The sequence below is a fragment of the Suncus etruscus genome, chromosome 11 (assembly GCF_024139225.1).
Source record: "Suncus etruscus isolate mSunEtr1 chromosome 11, mSunEtr1.pri.cur, whole genome shotgun sequence".
Lineage (NCBI taxonomy): Eukaryota > Metazoa > Chordata > Mammalia > Eulipotyphla > Soricidae > Suncus > Suncus etruscus.
Genome location: NC_064858.1, coordinates 83924400 through 83947237, shown reverse-complemented (window position 1 = coordinate 83947237; position 22838 = coordinate 83924400). Strand labels below are relative to the sequence as shown.

Here is a 22838-nt window from a genome sequence, read left to right as displayed (position 1 = left end):
GGTGGTGTTCTTTACATGAGTAAAACCCAAACACAATCATGTATGTAATTAAGGTGTTTAAATAAATTAAAAAAAAAAAGAAAAAAAAACACCTGGAAGTTAAACAGCCTCATACTGAATAACCAGTGGGTTCGAGATGAAATCAAGGAGGAAATCAAAAGGTTCCTGGAAACAAATGACAGTAAAGACACAATCTATCAAAACTTATGGGACACAGCAAAAGCAGTACTGAGAGGAAAATTTATAGCTTTGCAAGCACACATCAGGAAGGAAGAAGCTTACCTGAGTAGCTTAATGACACAGCTAATAGAACTAGAAAAGGACCCAAAAATAGGGAGACAGAAGGAAATAACAAAGCTAAGAGCAGAAATCAACGAAGTGAAAACCCAAAAACAATCCAAAAGATCAACGAAAGCAGAAGTTGGTTCTTTGAAAAAATAAACAAGATTGATAGACCACTGGCAAACCTAACAAAGAAAGAGAGAGAGAGAAACTTGATAACTCGTATCAGGAATGAAAAAGGAGAGATCACTACTGATATGAGAGAGATTCAAAGGGTAATCAGAAAGTAGTTTGAGAAACTCTATGCCACTAAACATGAGAACCTGGAAGAAATGGATAAATTCTTGGACTCTTATAATCTTCCACGGTTGAAGGAAGAGGATGTAGCATATCTAAACACCCCCCATCACCATTGATGAACTGAGACCCCCAGCTAACATCATGTATGAAGGTTAAATCCAAAAAAATGAAAGACCTCGATATTAGACCCGAAACCATAAGATATATAGAACAACACATAGGTAAAACACTCCAGGACATTGAGACTAAAGGCGTCTTCAAGGAGGAAACTGCACTCTCCACGCAAGTGAAAGCAGAGATTAACAGATGGCAATATATTAAGCTGAGAAGCTTCTGCACCTCAAAAGAAACAGCGCCCAGGATACAAGAGCCCCCCACTGAGTGGGAGAAACTATTCACCCAATACCCATCAGATAAGGGGCTAATCTCCAAATTATACAAGGCACTGACAGAAATTTAGAAGAAAAAACATCTAATCCCATCAAAAAATAGGGTGAAGGAATGGACAGACACTTTGACAAAGAAGAAATACAAATGGCCAAAAGACACATGAAAAAATGCTCCGCATCACTAATCATCAGGGAGATGCAAATCAAAACAACTATGAGGTACCACCTCACACCCCAGAGAATGGCACACATCACAAAGAATGAGAATAAGCAGTGTTGGCGGGGTTGTGGAGAGAAAGGAACTCTTATTCACTGCTGGTGGGAATGCCGTCTAGTTCAACCTTTATGGAAAGCAATATGGAGATTCCTACAAAAACTGGAAATCGAGCTCCCATACAACCCCACTATAACACTCCTAGGAATATACCGTAGAAACGCAAAAATACAATACAAAAACCCCTTTCTTACACCTATATTCATTGCAGCACTATTTACCATAGCAAGAGTCTGGAAACAGCCAACATATCCTTCAACAAATGAATGGCTAAACAAACTATGCTACATATACACAATGGAATATTATGCAGCTGTCAGGAGAGATGAAGTCATGAAGTTTTCCTATACATGAATGTACATGGAATCTATTATGCTGAGTGAAATAAGTCAGAGGGAGAGAGAAAGATGCATAATGGTCTCACTCATCTATGGGTTTTAAGGAAAATGAATGACATTCTTGCAATAATATCTTTCAGACACAAAAGAGAAAAGAGCTGGAATTTACAGCTCACCTCAGGAAGCTAACCACAAACAGGGATGAGTTTAGTTAGAGAAATAACTACGTTTTGAACTATCTTAATAATGATAATATACGAGGAAAATAGAAAGCCTGTCTAGAGTACAGTTGGGGGTTGAGTGCAGAGGAGGGAAACTTGGGACATTGGTGATGCTAATATTGAACTGGTGATGGGTGGTGTTCTTTACATGACTGAAACCCAAACACAATCATGTTTGTAACGAAGTTGTTTAAATAAAAAGAAAAGAGAAGGAAAAAAAAAGAAAAAATTGCCAAATATAAAAATTAGGACGGAGACTGGTGTGGCAACTTTATTTTGTGTTTTTTGTTTTGTTTTTCATAATTTCAATAATTATTAGAGGAAATAACCCACCCCCCAAAATTTTTGATGGTGTTAGATTTTTTTTCTTGTTCAGTTCTGTCAGTACCCTGTGTTGCATTAAAACCCTTCGGATGGCCTGGATGGTGGTGTATGGTGATGGAGGCTGATGGAGGGGCCTTTCTCCAGCCCAGGACCACGAAGCTCCATTCCCCTCCATCTGGCAGGTATCTGGGTTTAGGAGAGCACAGGGTAGAACTCACAGGCAGCCTTCAGGTTATATCATCTTTATTCCAGGCCCTGGCCAACATGTGTGGCCTATATCATAAAACTATTTAAGCATATGCTATCCTCAGCTTGCCCTGAGTATTAGCTTCTTTCAGCCATCTACCATCCCACCCTTCTCCATTCTCCATCCAAGAAAATCATTCCTTTTGCCCCTGAGGCCAAACCTTTTTGTTACCTCCCAAAGACCCTGCCCAGAAATGGGCAGATTTTTCTTGTGGGTATGGTTACACAGGAAGAATGAGGGGTGGGATAACAATATCCCCCTCCCTGGATATAAATGAATAGTAGTAATCTTTTGTATTCCTGACTCTGCCTTTAGTCAAAGGCGGATAATGTTCCCATAGCAACAAAGTATAAAGTGAAAAATTAACATATCAGCCTTTTCCAAAAATATAATTTTTCTGCAAAATACACCTGTAACTTAAAATTATCTTAATACTTATTTAACCAAGCACTATTCTAGAACTTTCTTGTTCCTATTTTTAATGCTATATAACCTTTTTTACTGGAACTTTTATGTTCCTATTTAACCTTTACCTACACACAATTACAAGATTATTTATACAGAGCATACATTTCAAAAACAGGCTAATACATTAAAATACACAGTAAAACATTATACAATTGGGTATATTAACTATGGAAAACTATAAAGCACATTTAAATTGGCAAGAAAATGACTTAAATCAAGAGATACACCTGAAACAAAGTTAGATGCAGGCAGTTTGAAATAAAATTTTTCAGTTGGGCTCAATTGTTATTTATCGCCTTTTGAAAAAAATTTATACTACTACCTAATTTTATCCCATCACCAACACCGATTGTCCAGACACTGGGCCTCTTCCAGGCCACTCTCACCATGTGGCTTCACTTCCATGAAGTCCCAGGCCCGTAGATAGGTGTGGGGCTGGGTCCGCTCCCACTGTTCCACTCGCCTGGTCTGGAGAGCGGGTCCCAGTAGGAGTCTCGTGCGCTTGCTGCTTTTGGCCTGATCAGGAGCTTTCTGCTGCAGCTAGGGCGCTCCCCCACTGTTGCTGCAACCTCTGCTGCATGCCCTGATTATCTGCTTACAGGTGCGGAGCAGTCGGTACTTTTTGCTGAAAGTAATCCGGCTGCCACTGCAGCTGCTGTCGCCTCTACTACCAGTGCTTAGGCAGCTGCTGCAGATGCGTCTGGGTGTTTAAAGCTAAGGTCATCTAAGCCAAAGTCTGAAGTTTCAAAACTCAAAATCCAAGTTCAAGCTGGAGGTCGTACTGAGTGAATCAGTCCACTCTTAATAGTCTTTTTTTCTCGACCATTTCCAATCTAGGCTTTCCATCAGTCTCGTAGGAGGCCAAAGTCTTTGGAAAAAAGACATTTTGCATCAAAGTCTTAGTCCTGAGTCTCGGATGGGGGTGATCCAAATTTTCACCTTCCCTGTTTCATTGGCCCTTCTGCAAGGGCAGAGGGGTCTTGGCCATTTTTAAAAATGGATCCACGTGGTGGCCCAAAGTTTTGGGCTCACTCCAGCTGAAAAGAAACAATAATCACACACAATAACAGGAATCTCACCATGCTGTCTTGATCCAGGGTTCAAATCTACACTAGGGCTCAATTGTATAGTTTTCCATAGTCAATATTCTCAATTGTATAATGTTTTACTGTGTATTTTGATGTATTAGCCTGTTTTTGAAATGTATGTTCTGTTTAAATAATCCTGTAATTGTGTGTAGGGAAAGGTTAAATAGGAACATGAAAGTTCCAAGAAAAAAGGTTATATAGCATTAAAAATAGGAACAAGGGAGTTCCAGGACAGTGCTTGATTAAATAAGTATTAAGATAATTTTAAGTTACAGGTGTATTTTGCAGAAAAGTTATGTTTTTGGAAAAGGCTGATATGTTAATTTTTCACTTTATACTTAGTTACTATGGGAACAGTACCATAGCAGGTAATTCCTGACCAGAGTCAGGAATACAAAAGCTTACTACCCTTTATTTATATCCAGGGATGGGGAGATTGTTACCCCACCCCCCCATTCTTCCTGTGTATCCTTACCCACAAGAAAGACCTGCCCATTTCTGGGCGGGGTCTTTGGTAGGTAACAAAAAGGTTTGGCCTCAGGGGCAAAAGCGGGGATTTGCTTGGATGGAGGATGGAAAATTAGCAGGAGGAGAGATGGCCGAAAAACAAGTTAGAATGCAGGGCTGAATAAGGATCCAGCATAAATGGTTATGATCGGCCACACATGTTGGCTAGGGCATGAATAAAGCTGATATACCCTGAAGCCTGCCTGTGAGTTCTCTACCCATTGCTATCCAGAACTTGGGGACTGCCGACTGGAGAGGGAGCAGAGACATATGTCCTGGGCTGGAGGAGAAAGAACTCTCACCTTCCATCTCCACCCACCATCATCTAAGCCCATCCAAAGGGCTTTAATGCAACACCCGCTATATCTTAGATATTATTCTCTTGTCTAATGGGTATTGGGTGAATAGTTTCTCCCAATTTGTGGGTGACTTTTGTATCTTAGTAACTATATTCTTTGAGGTGCAGAAGCTTCTTAGCTGAATATAGTCCCATCAGTTTATCTCTGCTTCTAGTTGTTTGGATATGCTGTTTCCTCTTTAAAGATGCCTTTAGTCTCAATGTCATGGAATGTTTTACCTACATGTTATTATATATACCTTATGGATTTGGGTATGATATCAAGATCTTTAATCCATTTGAATTTGACTTTTGTGCACAGTGTTAGATGGAGATCTGATTATGCTTTTATGCATGTTGCTGACCAGTTGTGCCAACACCACTTGTTGAAGAGGCTTTTCTTCCCCCATTTTGCATTTCTTGCCCCATTTTCAAAGATTAATTGATTGTATGTCTGGGAACATTCTCTGAATATTCAAGTCTATTCCATTTGTTGGAGGGTCTGTCTTTATTCCAATACCATGCTGGTTTAATAACTATTACTTTGTAATACAATTTAAAGTTGAGGAAAATGATGCTTTCCATATTATTTTTCCTAAGGGTTTGTTTTAGCTATTCATGAGTGTTTATTATTCCAAATGAACTTAAGGAGTATTTGATCTACTTCTTTGAGGAATGTAATGGATATCTTTAGAGAGATTGCCCTAAACTGTACAATGCTTTGGGGAGTATTGCCATTTTAATGGTTAATCCTCCCAATCAATGAACAGGGTATGTGTATACATTTTTTGTGTACTCTTTTATTTACTGAAGCAAAGTTTTATAGTTTTCTTTGTATAGTTCACCTCTTTAGTTAAGTAGACTTAAAGGTATTTGAGTTTGCATGACACTAATGTGAATGGCATTGTTTTTTTAATGTCCATTTCTTCTCTATCATTGTTTGTGTATATGAAGGCCATTGATTTTTGTGTGCTGATTTTGTAACCTGCACTTTACTATATGAACCTATTGTTTCTAGAAGCTTTTTTGTAGAGTTTTTAGAGTTTTATAAATATAGTAGCATGTCATCTGCAAAGATTGAGAGCTTAACTTCTTCCTTTCTTATCTGGATACTCTTTATTTCTTTTTCTTGCCTAATTGCTATGGCAAAAACTTCCAGTACACATGTTGAATAGGGGTGGTGAGAGAAGGCAGCCTTGTCTTGTAACAGATTTTAGAAAAACATTCTTTTAGTTTCTTTTCATTGAGAACAACATTTGCTTATGGTAGATGTCCTTGACTATATTGAGAAAGATCCTTTCATTCTCATTTTGTTGTGAGTTTTATTTGATCAAGAATGGGTAATGAACCTTATTGAATGTTTTCTCTGTATCTATTGATACAATCATATAGTTTTTGTTTTTCTCTTTGTTGATATGGTGTATTATGTTGATTGATTTACATATGTTAAACCATTTTTTTATTTCTGAAATTAAACCTACTTGGTCATAGTGTTTGATCTTCTTGATGAGGCATTAGATCCTATTTGCTAGGATTTTGTTGAGGATCTTTGCATCTGTGTTCATCAGGGGTACTGGTCTCTCTCTCTTTTTGCAGCATCTCTGTCAGGTTTTGATATTAGGGTGATGTTAGCTTCATAAAAACTATTTAAGCGTGTTTCTGCTCCTTCAATTTCTTGAAAGAACTGGAAAAAATTGGTAGTAGTTTCTCTTGAAAGGCTTGAAAGAATTAGTCAATCCATCTGGGCCCGGGCTTTTATTTTTGGGAAGACTTTTGATTACCGGGGCTGGAGAGATAGCACATGGTAGGGCATTTGCCTTAGACACAGAAGGATGGTGGTTCAAATCCCAGCATGCTATATGGTCCCCCGAGCCAGCCTGGAGCAATTTCTGAGTGTAGAGCCAGGAGTAACCCCTGAGCATTGCTGGGTGTGATCCAACACCCTCCAAAAAATCCCAAAATAAAAGACTTTTGATTACCATTTTAATTTTCTCAATTGTAATGGGTCCATTTAGATATACTAGATCATCTTGGTTCAATTATGAAGATTATGAGTCCAAAATTTATCTATTTTATTCAGGGTCTCATGTTTTGTGTCATAGTTTCTCAAAGTATTCTCTGATTATCCTTTGAATCTACATATTATCTGTATTGATCTCCCCTTTTAATTTTTATTTATTATTTATTTATTAATCTTTTCATTCTTTGTGAGTTTTGCTAGTGGTTTATTAATCTTGTTTATTTTTTTCAAAAAACCAACTTTTGCTTTTATTGATCTTTCAGATTATTTTTTTTGGAATTTCACTTCATTTATTTCTGCTCTATGTTTTGTTATTTCCCTCTGCCTACCCATTTTTGTTGACATTTTCTAATTTTATAAGCTATGTATTTAAACCACTTATGTATGCCCCTCTTGCTTCCTGATATGAGCTTTCAACATTATAGATTTTCCTCTTAGCACTTCTTTTGCTGTGTCCCACAAATTCTGATAATTTGTGTGTTTATTTGCAATTGTTTTCAAGAATCTTTTGATTTTTTCTTTGATTTCATAGGCTTATATAATTGATTTAATTGCACAGCTTACAAATTGGGAAAGATACAACAAAATGAACCAAAAGTATGCAGAATGAAGGAAAAAATAAAGCTCAGAGCCTAAATTAATGAACTGGAAATTCACAATATTTCAAAAGATCAATGAAAACAAGGTTTGGTTCTTTGAAAAAACAAACTATTGATAAACCATTATAAATACTCACAGAAATGAAAGACAAGGAAGTTTAATAAACTAAATTAGAAATAAAAATTGTATATTACTACTGATACTACAGAATTTTAAAGGGCAATTGGATATTATTTTGAGAAACCTTATGCCACTAAACAAAAGAACCTGTAAGAAATAAATTATTGAATTCCTATATCCTATATAAAGTTGATCCAAGATGATCTGGGATATCTAAACAGACCTATCACTATTGAGGAAATTAAAGTTAATCAAATGGTTTCCCCAAAACAAAAGCCCAGGCCCAGATAGATTCACTAGTGATTTCTTTCATACCTTTAAAGAGGATCTACTGACAACCCTTTTCAGGCTCTTCCAGGAAATTGAAGGAAAAGAAACTGTTTTTATAAAGTAACATCACCCTTATACCAAAAGAAGACAGAGATGCCACAATAAAAGAGAACTAATATAAAAAATCTTGTAGCCATTGTGTTTAAAAAATATAACTACAGGCCAGTATCATTGATGAACACAGATGCTAAGATCCACACAAATTTCTAGCAAATAGTATTCAATTGTTCCTCAGGAAGGTCATATATCTTGACTAAGTACAAGTCTTTCTAGGGCTGCAAGAATGGTTTAACATAAATCTATTAATATAAGTTAACATATCAAAAAAAGTAAAAATATAAATCACATGATCATATCAGTAGATGCAGAGAATGCATTCCTCACACCTGGCACACTTCATGGTAAAACCTCTCAACAAGATGGAAATGGATAGATCTTTTCTGAATATATTCAAGGCATTTACCACAAGCTAATGGTCAATATTATACTCATTGGGGAAAAATAAAACCTTTCCTTAAGGTGTCACAAGAAAAAGTTGCCCCATCACGCCACTTCTATTCAACATAGTACTAGAAGTACTTGCCATAGCAATCAGGCAAGAAAAATATATCAAGAACATCCAGATAGGAACAGAAGAAATCAAGTTTTCACTGTTTGCAAATGACATGATAGTGTACCTAGGATATCCTAAACACTCTATCAAAAGCTTCTAGAAACAATAGATTTATATCTCAAAATGTCAGGCTACAAAATTAACATGAAAAGTGGATTGATTTTATATAAAAATATTGAAAGAGAATAAAGAGATAAAACCAATCTCATTCACTATTGTGCTACAAAAATCACGTATCTTAGAGTCAACTTATCTAAAGAGATGGAAGATATATTCAAAGAAATCTATGACAGTTGAAATTGGATACACCCCTTTTAGGAGCCCCCACTTGGCAGCTAGTCTTGGCAACTAATCTTAGATAATGCCCTTTAGATACCTTCACTTTAATGACTGTTGGATGTGAACATCCCTCCTGGACATGTTACTTGAACACACCCCCTTGACATGCCTTTACATTAAGAAAACTTGGACCATTGTGGGTGGGACCCATAATAGTGACCAGAGCAGTGCCTGTGGCTCACTGTAGGGAAGATACAGCGATAAAGCATCAGAGAAATTCTGCCAGTTTGGTATCTATTCCATTTTTTTCCTTCTTTGAACCTGGATTTTTTTCCAGCCACCTCTCACTAGTGAATTTCCATCTAACTCTTTGTCTCTCTTTCTGAAACCTTCAGGTGTCAGCAGCAGACTTGACTGCAGGAGAAATAAAAGGTGTACTTAGTTTCTTCTCTTCTCTCTCTCAGTCCTGGACTGGTGGTCACTAATGTTGGTGTTCCTGGGTGGGCTCGAGGCCCCACTCAGCAGTGGGGCCCCACTCACCCTGTGAGCCTTGTACCCTGGCAGCCTTGGGCCTCTGTAGTCTGCAGGTGTGGCAGCCTTGGGTCTTTTGGGCAGCTTCAGAAAATACTGCTTCAGAAATAAATGAGGATATGAGGAAATTTAGACATCTACCCTCCTTATGGATTGGGAGGATTAACATAATTAAAATGGCAAAACTTCCTAAAGCATTGTACTGATTTAATGCAATTCCTGTAAGTATACCCAAGTTTCAGCCTAGAGTTCAATGCACAGCTCTATGGGAAGGAGGAATTAAAAACATTCTCTGATAAAAAAAAATGTGTGACATTAGTGATAAAAAACTGTGGTTCTAAAATAGTTACTAAAATTTCACTTAGGTAAACCAAATAACCAACGATAACAGCAACAATCCCACACAATATAACAGATAACAAACCCTTTTGTCAATATTTTTCTTAAATGTCAATTGACTAAACTTTTTCATCAAAAGACATAGAATAGAGGGTTGGATCAGGAAACAAACCAATCCATTTGCTGATTATAGGAAACACACCTAAAACCTTAGGATAGATATAGGCTCAGAGTAAAAGAATGGAAAACAATTATACATGCTACTGGAAAACAAAAAAATTGGGAAAGCGATACTTATCTCAGAACAAAGAGCATTTCATTTCAAGAAAGCAACTGAAGACAAGGATGGGCTCTAGTTATTGAACAGAGGAAAAATATAACAAGAAGAACTAACTTTCATCAATATACACTCACCAAATGTTGGGTCTGCAGGCTTTGTAAAGCTTTTACTCAAAACTCTAGAGAAACACAATGTTGGAAATGGATAGTAGTGGGAAATTTCAACACGCCACTCTCACTACTAGATAGATCCAGTAGGTAGAACATCAGGAAAGATAAGAGTCATATAAGAGAAACTAGAAGAGATGTATATAGGGATTTTTATTCTCAAATGATCATTATACATTCTTCTCTCATGCACATGAAACATTCTCATAACAAGCATTTTATTAGATCACAATGCTATAGAGTTAAAAATTGATTGTAAAAAGATGTTAAGATTATCTAACACCAGGATACTGAAAAACATGCTTCTTAATAAGAGCTGGATCAAAGAGGAAATCAAGAGATTCCTTGAGACTAATGATTGTGAAGATGAGTTTCCAACATCTATGAGACACAGAAAAATCAATAATTGGAAATAAACTCAGTGATACAGGCCTACATAAGGAAGAAGAAAAAGATAAGTTCTACAACTTTAGATAACTGGAAAAAAAATTAGCAACTTAGGAAGGCAAACACAAGTAGAGGAAAAGATATAATAAAACCAGAGCAGAAGTCAATGATATAACCAATGCAAAGAATCAACCAGGAGCTGTTATTTTTTTAAAGAATAATCAAGAGAAAAACTATTATTAGCAAGACTCACAAGAAAAAAAGTGCACAAATAAATTAGATGAGAGAAAAGGAAGAAATTACAACAGAACCCCAGAAATCCAAGACGACATGAGTGCTTACTATGAACAACTGTATTCTGTTAAAGTAGAGAATCTATGACAAATGTACACATTTTAGAAAATAAAATCTCCCCAAACTGAATGACAAGAAATTAGTTGAACTGTGAATCACAGAATGGAAATTGAAACAATAATTATGCATTGGAATATTCAGCCTTTACTCTAAACAGTTGTGACCCATCAAATTTTACTCTCAACCAATATGGTTCCCCTTTTTACATATCAGAAGCTCACCAGGTGGGAAGAACCTCTGGATAGACTCTTCTCCCCAACCAAATCTCCACCCATGAAGGCGGTTCTATCTTCTCAATAAAGACTGCGGTTGATGGGCTTTCCTCTCTCCCTCCATGTGGTGGAAAGTTCCCGGTCCTATGCTTCATCTCTCTCCAGCCTGGTTTAGATGATTTCCTGCAGTAGCCCTGTTCTAAACCCGTTTTGCCTTTTCCCACAATCCACACTTACACAATTACAAATCTCCTAAGAATAAATCATGCAATTTTAACATTCTGTGCCTGCCTTTGGAAGTTTTATTTTAAAAAATATTTTATTGAGACCTTTTTGATTTACAAAGTTCTTCATAGTTGGGTTTAGACAGACAATGTATCAGGAATTTTTCATTTTGAGTAGAATGTGCTGTGGTATTTTCTAACTGGGTCTTTTGTATTCTTTTCTTTTATTTTTTGGATTTAGATCTTAGTGCCTGTAATCCTCAATTTTAGGAAGTTCTCTATAAATTCTTTAAATATTATTTATTCATCTAAATTTTTCTCCCCCCTTTTGGTTTCTGTACCATGCCCAGCAGTGCTCAGAGATTATTTCTGGCTTTATGCATAGGGGTCATTTCTGCTCAGGGGACCATATGAGAGGCCTAGGATCAAATCCATGTCAACTGCATGCAAGGCAAACGCTCTACTCACTGTTCTATTGCTTAGGTTCCTTCTTGCTTTTCAGAAACTTTAATAATTTTTTTTTTTGTTTTTGGGCCACACCCGTTTGACGCTCAGAGGTTACTCCTGGCTATGTGCTCAGAAATCGCCCCTGGCTTGGGGGAACCATATGGGACGCCGGGGGATCGAACCGCGGTCCTTCCTTGGCTAGCGCTTGCAAGGCAGACACCTTACCTCCAGCGCCACCTACCCGGCCCCAACTTTAATAATTTTTATATTGTTCCTCTTGAACCCATCCCAGGGCTATTTGATAGCCATGCTATTCTCTCAGACTATTTTTCACATTCTGTTGTTTTTCTAGAGGCTTCCACCATCTCATTTTGGAGCTTCTTGATCTTTCACTCACATGTTTTTACTTGTTCACAGTTTCTATAGAGTTTTAAAATAGCCTATATTCTCTTCATTTATAGGTGTAGTTTTATCATTTCTGCATTCATATTTTCTTCCCCATTACTAGATTGCTAGATTGCTATGTGTGCCATTGTTTCTTTGAGTTCATTAGTCATCCTCACTTTAATTTCCAATATGGTTGGTGGTAATTGAGCCCTCTGTGTTCTTGTTTTTTTCCTCATTGAACTTTGTGTCTTTCTGAGCTTCTTCCAAGTGGGTTTTCTTTGCTCTTCAGTACCATGAGGATGTAAAATATGAACAACTAGTGAAGTTGTGGTGATGGACTGGTTGATAGGGTAGAGTTCAGGTGTGGAAGCTCTCAAGCAAGGTGGAGAATCTACATGCATCCATTCAAAAAAGTGTCAGCCTGCTGATTTTTCTATCTAAAAGGGGTGTCAGTGTTTAGAGGTTCAGGAGCTGAAGAAACTTGACTGTTCATATAGTACAGGTCTTTGCCTGAATTTTTATGAGAAGCAATTCATGAATAGATTTTTCTTTCAGTTGACTTTTATGCTCATTGACGATTGATAATCTTTCTGGTCACATCCTTAAATGCTTGTTTTACTTGTTTATTCCTTAAAGTATAAATAAATGGGTTTAGTAAAGGGGCAATAGAGGTTTGTAGCACAGCTACGCCCTTATTGAAGGCAACTCCTTCTTTGAATGAAGGTTTTACATACATAAAGATGCAACTGCCATAAGAGATGGAGATGACAACCATGTGAGAAGAACATGTGGAAAATGCCTTTTTCCTTTGCTGGGCAGAAGGAATTTTTACAATGGTCCATATAATTTTTGTGTAGGAGATAATCACTAGCACTAGGGTGACAAACAAAGTTATGGATCCTAAGAAAAAGTCTAGTGTTTCCAGAAATCTTGTGTCAGAACAAGATATTGCAAGAATAGGTGCAGTGTCACAATAATAATGGTTCAATATGTTGGAAGCACAGAAATTCAGCTGACTGGTGAGGAAGATTGGGACTATTATGATTAGGAATCCACTTAGCCAAGAGCAGAGAACCAGCTGGATGCAGACTCTGTTGTTCATGATAGTTGTGTAATGCAGAGGTTTGCAAATGGCCACATAGCGGTCATAGGACATGGCAGCCAGAAGGAAAAATTCTGTTGCTCCTAAGAATATGGCAAAGAAATACTGTGTAAGGCATCCAATAAAGCTAATGCTCTTGTTTCCAGTTGAAATGCTGTAGAGCAGTCTTGGAGTAAAAGTGGTTGTAAAGGAAATTTCTAAGAAGGAGAAGTTTCTGAGGAAGAAGTACATGGGAGTCTGGAGGTGGGCATCCAGTAGAGTGAGGATGATGATGGTCAGGTTGCCTATGATGCTGAATATGTAGGTGAGGAAGAGAAGCATGAAGATTATAGGTTGAATCTGTGGTATGTCTGTAAGTCCCAGAAGAATGAATTCCTTCAGAAAGCTTTGATTTCTCATTGTTATGGTTTGTTGTCTGTGAATGCAAATGAGGAAGCAGATGGTGAGAAACACAGGTAAGGTCTAAGAGGTTTGTGAGCATAAGAGTTCTTTTTCTCTGTGGAATTGTGACATATCATTTTCTCTGTAATGGATGCTTATTTTCACCTAACTGGTTCAATAGTTTACACATTTAAAGGCATTGTTGTGCTGATTTTCAGTCCTTATTCAGAGATGATAATTTATATCAATAAATATCATCGTAGTTATGTCAAGAATAATGATACTGTAAGTGTAAATTACTTAATATATAGTAATTGTTTTTATTAAAAAAAGAAAGTGGACCTAACTTCCTTCCTTTACCACAATCTTAAAGTCTCATTATTATTAACTATTTTCTGCATATTTATATTAGTCTCTTTTTAAAATTTTTTCTAATGACTTTTTATTTTTGTTAAAATTTTTTCTCTTTCTTCTAGAATGTAACATTATACCTCTATGTTTGGCTTTCTTCTTCCCTAAGCATACACTGTTTAGAATTTGACTCCTTCTCTTTTTAAATCAGTTAAATGTTTCTATCTTAAATCATGATTTATTTTTAACCCTCAAATGTATTTTTGTGAGCCAGAAAGCTTTCTAATTTTCAGATTCTTTTCATTTTGCATCACACCCAGCAGTGTTCATGAGTTACTCTTGGCTCTGCTCTCAGAAAGAACTCTTGGAAGGCTCAGGGTTTTATATGCAATGCCAGTACCTAACCTGGGTAGGTCTCATTCAAGGCAAAAGCCATACCCACTGTGCAATCACTTTGGCCCTCTAATTTTCAGATTTTAACATTTAACTTTACAAAACATTTTTTCTCAGACATTTTTGATTAAGTTAAATACATCTGTTAAATATATCTCAGCATATTTTTATCCTATTAAAAAGTCTTTTTTAAATTTCCAATCTCCTTAATAGCAAGAAAGAAATATGTATTTTTTGACCTAGATCCCATGATTCCATTCTTTTTTTTGTTTTTGTTTTTCGGCCACACCCATTTGATGCTCAGGTTACTCCTGGCTAAGCGCTCAGAAATTGCCCCTGGCTTAGGGGGACCATATGAGACAACGAGGGATCGAACCGCAGTCCTTCCTTGGCTAGCGCTTGCAAGGCAGACACCTTACCTCTAGTGCCACCTCACCGGCCCCCCATGATTCCATTCTTTAAATTTCCTGATTTAGTGGGGATGGCAATGTTACTTTATTAGCAACATTAAGAAAGATATTACTACTGGGGCAGGAGCTGTGGTGCAAATGGTAAGGCATCTGCCTTACCCGTGCTAGCCTAGGATGGACTGCAGTTTCATCTCTGGTGTCCCATATGGTTCCTCCAGCCAGGAGCGATTTTTGAGCTTATAGCCAGGAGTAACCCCTGAGTGTCACCAGGTGTTGTCCCCAAACAAACAAACAAACAAACAAACAAGATATTACTGGATTTTTGGCCATTTATTATTATTATTATTATTATTATTATTATTATTATCATTATCATTTTTTTTACTGAAAAACCTAAAGTGGTGATCAGGGGACCATCTGAGTGTTTGACTCACTAAAATGGATGCTCAAGGGGAGTGCTTTAGCTGGAGAAGATCTGGTGGAGAGCTGAGCCTTAATCCTTGTATTATTTCAACTACATTGTCACAATAGTTTTAATTTTTTGAGAAAGGCTTCCATTTTCATAAAGAAACCTCAGATATAAAAAATACTCTGGACAATTTAACCTTTTTCTAATCATCTTGCTATTCAACTTGGACATGCATTTCCCAGTCATAAGACATATCAGATCACATGATATCTGGATCCATTTTTGCTGCTTTCTCCTAGGACATCTTAGACATGATGATGCATGGATGGAAGTACATATCATTCAGTGATGTGAGTGTCTAGGCTCTTATATTTTTGCTCTCTACAATTTGGTTTGTGGAAAACATCTTTATATATTAATTAAACCTTCATATTCTATCATACATAGTTCTTTAATAATTTTACTACAAAACCCCTTACAATTATATTCATTACAGCAATGTTAGGAAAATTATTAGGAAATTATAGTGAACATATTAGTAAAAATTTGAGTAAAATGTTAGTAAATATTTTGTAAAAATATTAGTAAAAGTAAAGTTTTTGTAAACAGTTTTATAGAGAAAAATTCTGGCACATCCAGACCTTAACAGGTTACCAAACTACCAAAAACACTGCAAACTAATTTCAGGGCTAAAAACTGTCAAATTTTTAGAGTGGAACAGATTTTCCTTCCTCCCAGATAGACCCAGCAGCTTTCACATAGGGTCTTCTTTACCATAAAAATTGGCCCAGCTCCATAGCTCCTTAATGGTGTTGTCAAATACTCAGTTACACAAGATCTCCAAATTTCACAGTATTTACAGTGCAGTAGGAGCACAGAAAACTTGATGTAAAATTGTGTAGCACCCCACCAAGCTGTAAAGCAATAGCCACAGTAGTCTTAAATAGCACTATTCAGCTTAGTAAATTCTCAGACAATGACTTAAGGTACACCGTTGTTTGATAAAACAATCATTATAAATTAACTTCTATTGATCTATTCTTTAATAATTCAATATACTATTTTATTGTTATAAGAAATATGAAGAAAATTTGCTATGTGCCTTCTAAGGGGACAGGTGTGGGGTGGGAAGTAAACTGGTGATTTTTATGGAGGCATGGTCAATATGATGGTGGGAATGGCCTTGAAAAAACAATTAACATCTGAAATAACTGTATTCTGAACAACTTTGTAAATAACAGTGTTGTAATAATAATAAAATCCAGAAAGTCTGTTTGTAGAGAAAAGAAAATAAACTTATTTCTGGCATATCCCAAGTATATAACATAATTCAAATAAAAATAAATGCAAAAAATTTATATATACTCAACTTGGAAAGATGTATTAGTAGTGTATTATCTGATCACAATTGGCCTACTTCTATTTATGTATATCATTAATATATGTCATATATGTGAGATAAAATACTTTTTTTATTTTTATGTCCATTGTCCTTGGCTCTAGAAATTTATTGTAAGACTTCTGTGTAGGTTTGAAAACTGTTAGTAAAACTGCTTCATTTGACTGATACGTTTCTTTACTGTTAATATCTTCTAAGACAGGCAACTTTTCCCCGGCATTTTTGGCCACTGCCTTGTGCTCAGAGCTTGCTTCTGGCTTAACACTCAGAATTATTCTTGTCTAGATTAGGAGGAACATATGGGCTGTGGGTTGATCTGGTTTTGGCCATGTGCAAAACAAGTACCTTATCTGTAATAATATCTCTACACATAATTTCTTTTAAAATAAAAATATTTTTATGATTTTGTTTTATGATTATGGAGAGGTAACAGATATTATAGAAGCAGATATGTACTTACCCCTAAGCTTCAGGATGGTGCTGGGAGATTTTACTCACACAAGTTCATGGAATGAATCACAAATTAGAAGAAGTTGGATGTGGAAATGAGAAAGCATAAATTTAATTTACTAACTGTCCCACCACTTATCATTGAGTTATCAAAAGAGTTTACAAATATAAAATTTCAGTAGGAAAACACATACTCATCATTAGTTGACACTAATGTTCATATAAATTTAAATGTACCAAGAAGCAGATAATTTTACCATGTGATTAATTTGCATTAAGCTTATTTTATGTTGATAATAAAGAATGTACCTATCACCTGCTGTCCAATTTTATTTTCTTTATTCAAACCTGTCAGAAATGGAATATATCTTTCTTCTGATTTTTATATCAGATTGAAGCAAATATTTTAAACGTTCTATTCAGAGGAGATTATAGTATAATCATTTGAGGATAGAAAAAAAGATCCCCAGAGGCTCACATTCAAATCATGTTAATGAGCTCCATTTGCTGAGGACTCTACTATAAACTTTTAATAGGGGACTAGGGAAGAAGTCCAAGGAGACATGGAGGTCCTGAACAGATATGGTACAAAGCCTTGGAAATACAGCAAAACAGACTTGTGTTCTGATCAGTTCTCTAGATGCTGGACATGTAAAACAACCTACCTTAAATATCATTTTAGTATAATTTATAATATATTAATATTGGAATAGAATGAATAATATCATATGCCTCCTAAAATAGGATGAAGACTTTAGGACATTTGCTTTCTATTGGTGTGCTGATTTTACTTGTGTTGCTTAAGTAATATAAGTTAAAGTGTAGGGTTTTCATGTCCGTTTTGTGACTCAGAAGAGGCGTTGTCACACCTAAGTGAGTGTGCTCAGATAAGAGAAGTGTGGCTGCTCACTTTGCTCCACAACCACACATTTCTTCCAGTTAATGATCTACAGAGCAACATGTAAAAATACTACCAGAATACAACAGTCACAATGAGTAAGCAATACAGAACCCTGACAGCCACGCATGTAGTTTCAACATAAGAACCTTAGAGAGGAAATGTTGAGGATATTCAACAAAATCAAAGAAAACATGGATAAGGTTCAAAAATTTCAGGAAACATCTTATGATAGAATAAGATTCAAGAGTTTATCATAGTAGACATGAATTTTTTTTTCTGGTTTTTGGGTCACATCCGGCAAAGCTCAGGGGTTACTCCTGGCTCTGTGCTCAGAAATCGCTCCTGGCAGGCTCGGGGGACCATATGGGACACCGGGATTTGAACCGATAACCTTCTGCATGAAAGGTAAATGCCTTACCTCCATGCTATCTCTCTGGCCCCAGACATGAATAATTTAACACAAATGTCATAACTAAAAAACTTGGTAAATAATATAAAATTCAGTGGAAGGCCTCACCAGCAGAATACAAGCTGAGGATAGAATCAGTGAGACTGAAGATGAGCTGGATAACACCTTTAGACAAAACAAGAAGTTGCAGAGTCATTAAAATAAATAGACAGAGATAGAAAAATATCCTCAAAATATAATAATTGATGACAATATAACTTGTGGATAAATTCAATGGAAAAAATTTGAAGAATCATTGGGTTTCTAGATAGCCAGAAGATATCCCTTATGAAGAATTAACAGTCGAAGACATCATTGCTGAGAAGGTTCCAGAGCTGAGGTGTGCATGCACCCACATCCTGGAAGCTTAAGAGAACCAGCTAAAAGAACCAAATTTAAAAGAAACCCTCAGGGCCCGGAGAGATAGCACAGTGGCGTTTGCCTTGCAAGCAGCCCATCCAGGACCAAAGGTGGTTGGTTCAAATCCCGGTGTCCCATATGGTCCCCCGTGCCTGCCAGGAGCTATTTCTGAGCAGACAGCCAGGAGTGACCCCTGAGCACCGCTGGGTGTGACCCAAAAACCAAAAAAAAAAAAAAACCAAAAAAAAAAAAAAAAAAAAAAGAAACCCTCAGCACATCTTGGCATAGTGTTGAAAGCCATAGTGATAGAATACTGAAAGCATCAAGGTCAAGAAAGGAATTATATACAAAGGAGCATCTTTAAGATTCACAACAGGCTTATTACATGAATTCCATTAGGCCCAAAGATAGTGGTGGGAGATAATGAAAAATCTCAACAAAATGAATGTGTCACAAGAATACTTCACTAAGCCAGAATGCCATTCAGGTTTGAAGGAAGATTACAATGTTTTGGAATACACAACAGCTCAGGATCTTTACAGGTTCTAAATCAACTTTATTTTATTGATTTATTTTATTAAATCTAATATATCTTATTTTATTTTTTCTTTCTAAACTTTTTATTTATTTTTTAAAAATATTTTTTATTTAAACACCCTGGTTACAAAAATGATTGTGGTTGGGTTTCAGTCATATAAGAAGACACACCCCCCCATCACCAGTGCAACATTCCCACGACCAATGTCCCAAATATCCCTCCTTCCTTCCCCTCTCCCACCTGTACTCTAGACAGGTTTTCTATTTCCCTCATATATTCTCATTTATTTCACAATGCAGTTATTTCTCTGACTAAACTCATCATTCTTTGTGGTGAGGTTCATGAAGTGAGCTGTAATGTCCAGCCTTCCTCTCTTTTACCTCTGAAAATTGTTGAGAAATGTCTTTCATTTTTCTTAAAACCCATAGATGAGTGAGACCATTCTGCATCTTTCTCTCTCTGACTTATTTCACTCAGCATAATAGATTCCATGTACATCCATGTATAGGAAAATTTTATGACTTCATCTCTCCTGACGGCTGCATAATATTCCATTATGTATATGTACCACAGTTTCTTTAGCCCTTCATCTGTTGAAGGGCATCTTGGTTGTTTCCAGAGTCTTGCTATGGTAAATAGTGCTGTAAAAAATATAGGCGTAAGGAAGGTGTTTTTTTATTGTATTTTTGTGCTGGATCATATGGGAGCTCAATTTTCATTTTTTGGAGGAATCTCCATATTGCTCTCCAGAAAGGTTGAACTAGTTGGCAATCCCACCAGCAGTAGATAAAAGTTTCTGCCTCACCACATCCCCGCCAACACTGCTTGTTTTCATTCCTTGTGATGTGTGTCAATCTCTGGGGTGTGAGGTGGTACCTCATAGTTGTTTTGATTTGCATCTCCCTGATGATTAGTGATGTGGAGCATTTTTTCATGTACCTTTTGGCCATTTGTATTACTTCTGTATCAAAGTGTCTGTCCATTTCTTCTCTCAATTTTTTGATGGGATTAGATGATTTTCTTGTAAATTTCTGTCAGTGCCTTGTATATTTTGGAGATTAGCCCCTTATCTGATGGGTATTGGGTGAATAGTTTCTCCCACTCAGTGGGTAGCTCTTGCATCCTGGGCACTATTTCTTTCGAGGTGCAGAAGCTTCTCAGATTAATATATTCCCATCTGTTAATCTCTGCTTTTACTTGCTTGGAGAGTGCAATTTCCTCCTTGAAGATGACTTTAGTCTCAATGTCATGGAGTATTTTACCTACGTGTTGTTCTATATACCTTATGACATCAGGTCTGATATAAAGGTCTTTAATCCATTTTGATTTTACCATAGTACATGATGTTAGCTGGGGGTCTAAGTTCGCTTTTTTTTCAAGTGACTAGCCAGTTGTGCCAACACCACTTGTTTAAGAGGCTTTCTTTGCTCCAGTTAGGCTTTCTTACTTTTTAAATCAAAGATTAGGTGATTGTATGTCTGGGGAACATCCTCTGAGTACTCAAGTCAATTCCATTAATTTGAGGGTCTGTCTTTATTCCAATACCATGATGTTTTGATAACTGTTGCTTTGTAATACAGTTTAAAGTTGGGGAAAGTAATGCCTCCCATATTCTTTTTTCCCAATAATTGCTTTAGCTATTCGAGGGTGTTTATTGTTCAAATGAATTTCAAAAGTGCCTGATCCACTTCTTTGAAGAATGTCATGGGTATCTTTAGAGGGATCACATTAAATCTGTACAATGCTTTGGGGGGAGTATTGCCATTTTAATGTTAATCCTGCCAATCCATAAGCAGGGTATGTGTTTTCATTTCCATGTGTCCTCTCTTATTTCTTGGAGCAGAGTTTTATAGTTTTCTTTGTATAGGCCCTTCACATCTTTAGTCAAGTTGACTCCAAGATATCTGAGTTTGTGTGGCACTGTGTATTTCTTCCCTATTATTATTGGTGTATAGCAAGGCCATTAATTTTGTGTGTTAATTTTGTAGCCTGCCACCTTGCAATGTGAGTTCATTATTTCTAGAAGCTTTTTTGTAGTCTTTAGGGCTTTCTTTCTTTTTTATGAAACTTTTTTCTTTATTTAAACATCTTGATTACATATATGATTGTGATTAGGTTTTAGTCATGTAAAGAATACCCTCTTCACCAGTGCAATATTCCTACCACCAATGTTCCAAATCTCCCTCCATCCCACCTCACCCCCACCTGTACTCCAGACAGGCTTTCCAGTTCCCTCATTCATTCATATGATTATGGTAGTTCTCTGTGTAGTTATTTCTATAACTGCACTAACCACTCTATGGTGAGCTTCATGAAGTGAACTGGAAGTTCCAGCCCTCCTCTCATTGTTTCTGAGGATTGTTGCAAAAATGACTTTTATTTTTTTTAAACCCATAAAATGAGAGACTATTCTGCGCCTCTCTCTCTCCCTCTTTGACTTATTTCACTCAGCATGATAGATTCCATCTACATCCATGTATAGGAAAATTTCATGTCTTCATCTCTCCTGACAGCTGCATAATATTCCATTGTGTATATGTGCCATAGTTTCTTTAGCCATTCATTGAAGGGCATCTTGGTTGTTTCCAGAGCCTGGCTATTGTGAATAGTGCTGCAATAAATATAGGTGTGAGGAAGGGGTTTTTGTATTGTGTTCTTGTGTTCTTAGGATATACCCCTATAGTGGAATAGCTGGGTCGAATGGGAGCTCAATTTTCAGATTTTGGAGAAATCTCCATATCACTTTCCATATAGGTTGGGCTAGACGGCATTCCAACCAGCAGTGGATAAGAGTTCCTTTCTCTCCACATCCCCGTCAGCACTGATTGTTCTCATTCTTTGTGATGTGCGCCAATCTCTGTGGTGTGAGGTGGTATCTCATCGTTGTTTTGATTTGCATCTCCCTGATGATTAGTGATGAGGAGCATTTTTTCATGTGCCTTTTGGCCATTTGTATTTCTTCTTTATTAAACTGTCTGTTCATTTCTTCTCCCCATTTTTTTATGGGGCTAGATATTTTTTTTCATGTAAAGTTCTGTCAGTGCCTTGTATATTTTGGATATTAGCCCCTTATCTGATGGGTGTTGGGCGAATAGTTTCTCCCACACGGTGGGTGACTCTTGTATCCTGGGCACTATTTCTTTTGAGGTGCAGAAGCTTCTCAGTTTAATGTATTTCCATCTGTTGATCTCTGCTTCCACTTGTTTGGAAAGTGCAGTTTCTTCCTTGAAGATGCCTTTAGTCTCAATGTCATGGAGTGTTTTACCGACGTGTTGTTCTATATACCTTATGGTATCAAGTCTGATATCAAGTTCTTTAATCCATTTGGATTTTACCTTTGTACTTGATGTTAATTGAAGGTCTATGTTTGCTGTTTTGCAAATGGCTAACCAGTTCTGCCAGCACCACTTGTTGAAGAGGTTTTCCCTGCTCCACTTAGGATTTCTTGCTCCTTTGTCAAAAATTAGGTGCTTGTATGTCTGGGGAATGTTCTCTGAGAACTCAAGCCTATTCCACTGATATGAGGGTCTGTCTTTATTGTTATTTATCTTATCTTCCAGAGCACTAATTCTTTCCTAAGATGGAGAGGTTATCCATTTTGTCATTCAATTTGTTTACTGAGTTTTTCAGA

The 22838-nt window shown here is 36.7% G+C and overlaps 2 protein-coding genes across 2 annotated transcripts in view; one reads left to right on the top strand and one right to left on the bottom strand.

The window, feature by feature from the left end:
* Positions 1 to 22838, top strand: part of DNAJC14 (DnaJ heat shock protein family (Hsp40) member C14) — a 1080043-nt gene that overhangs the window by 446520 nt on the left and 610685 nt on the right. The window lies entirely within an intron of this gene.
* LOC126023011 (olfactory receptor 2AP1-like) lies at positions 12634 to 13566 on the bottom strand. Its single transcript, XM_049784053.1, has one exon. It carries the CDS (start codon positions 13564 to 13566, stop codon positions 12634 to 12636), a length of 933 nt encoding a protein of 310 aa, XP_049640010.1.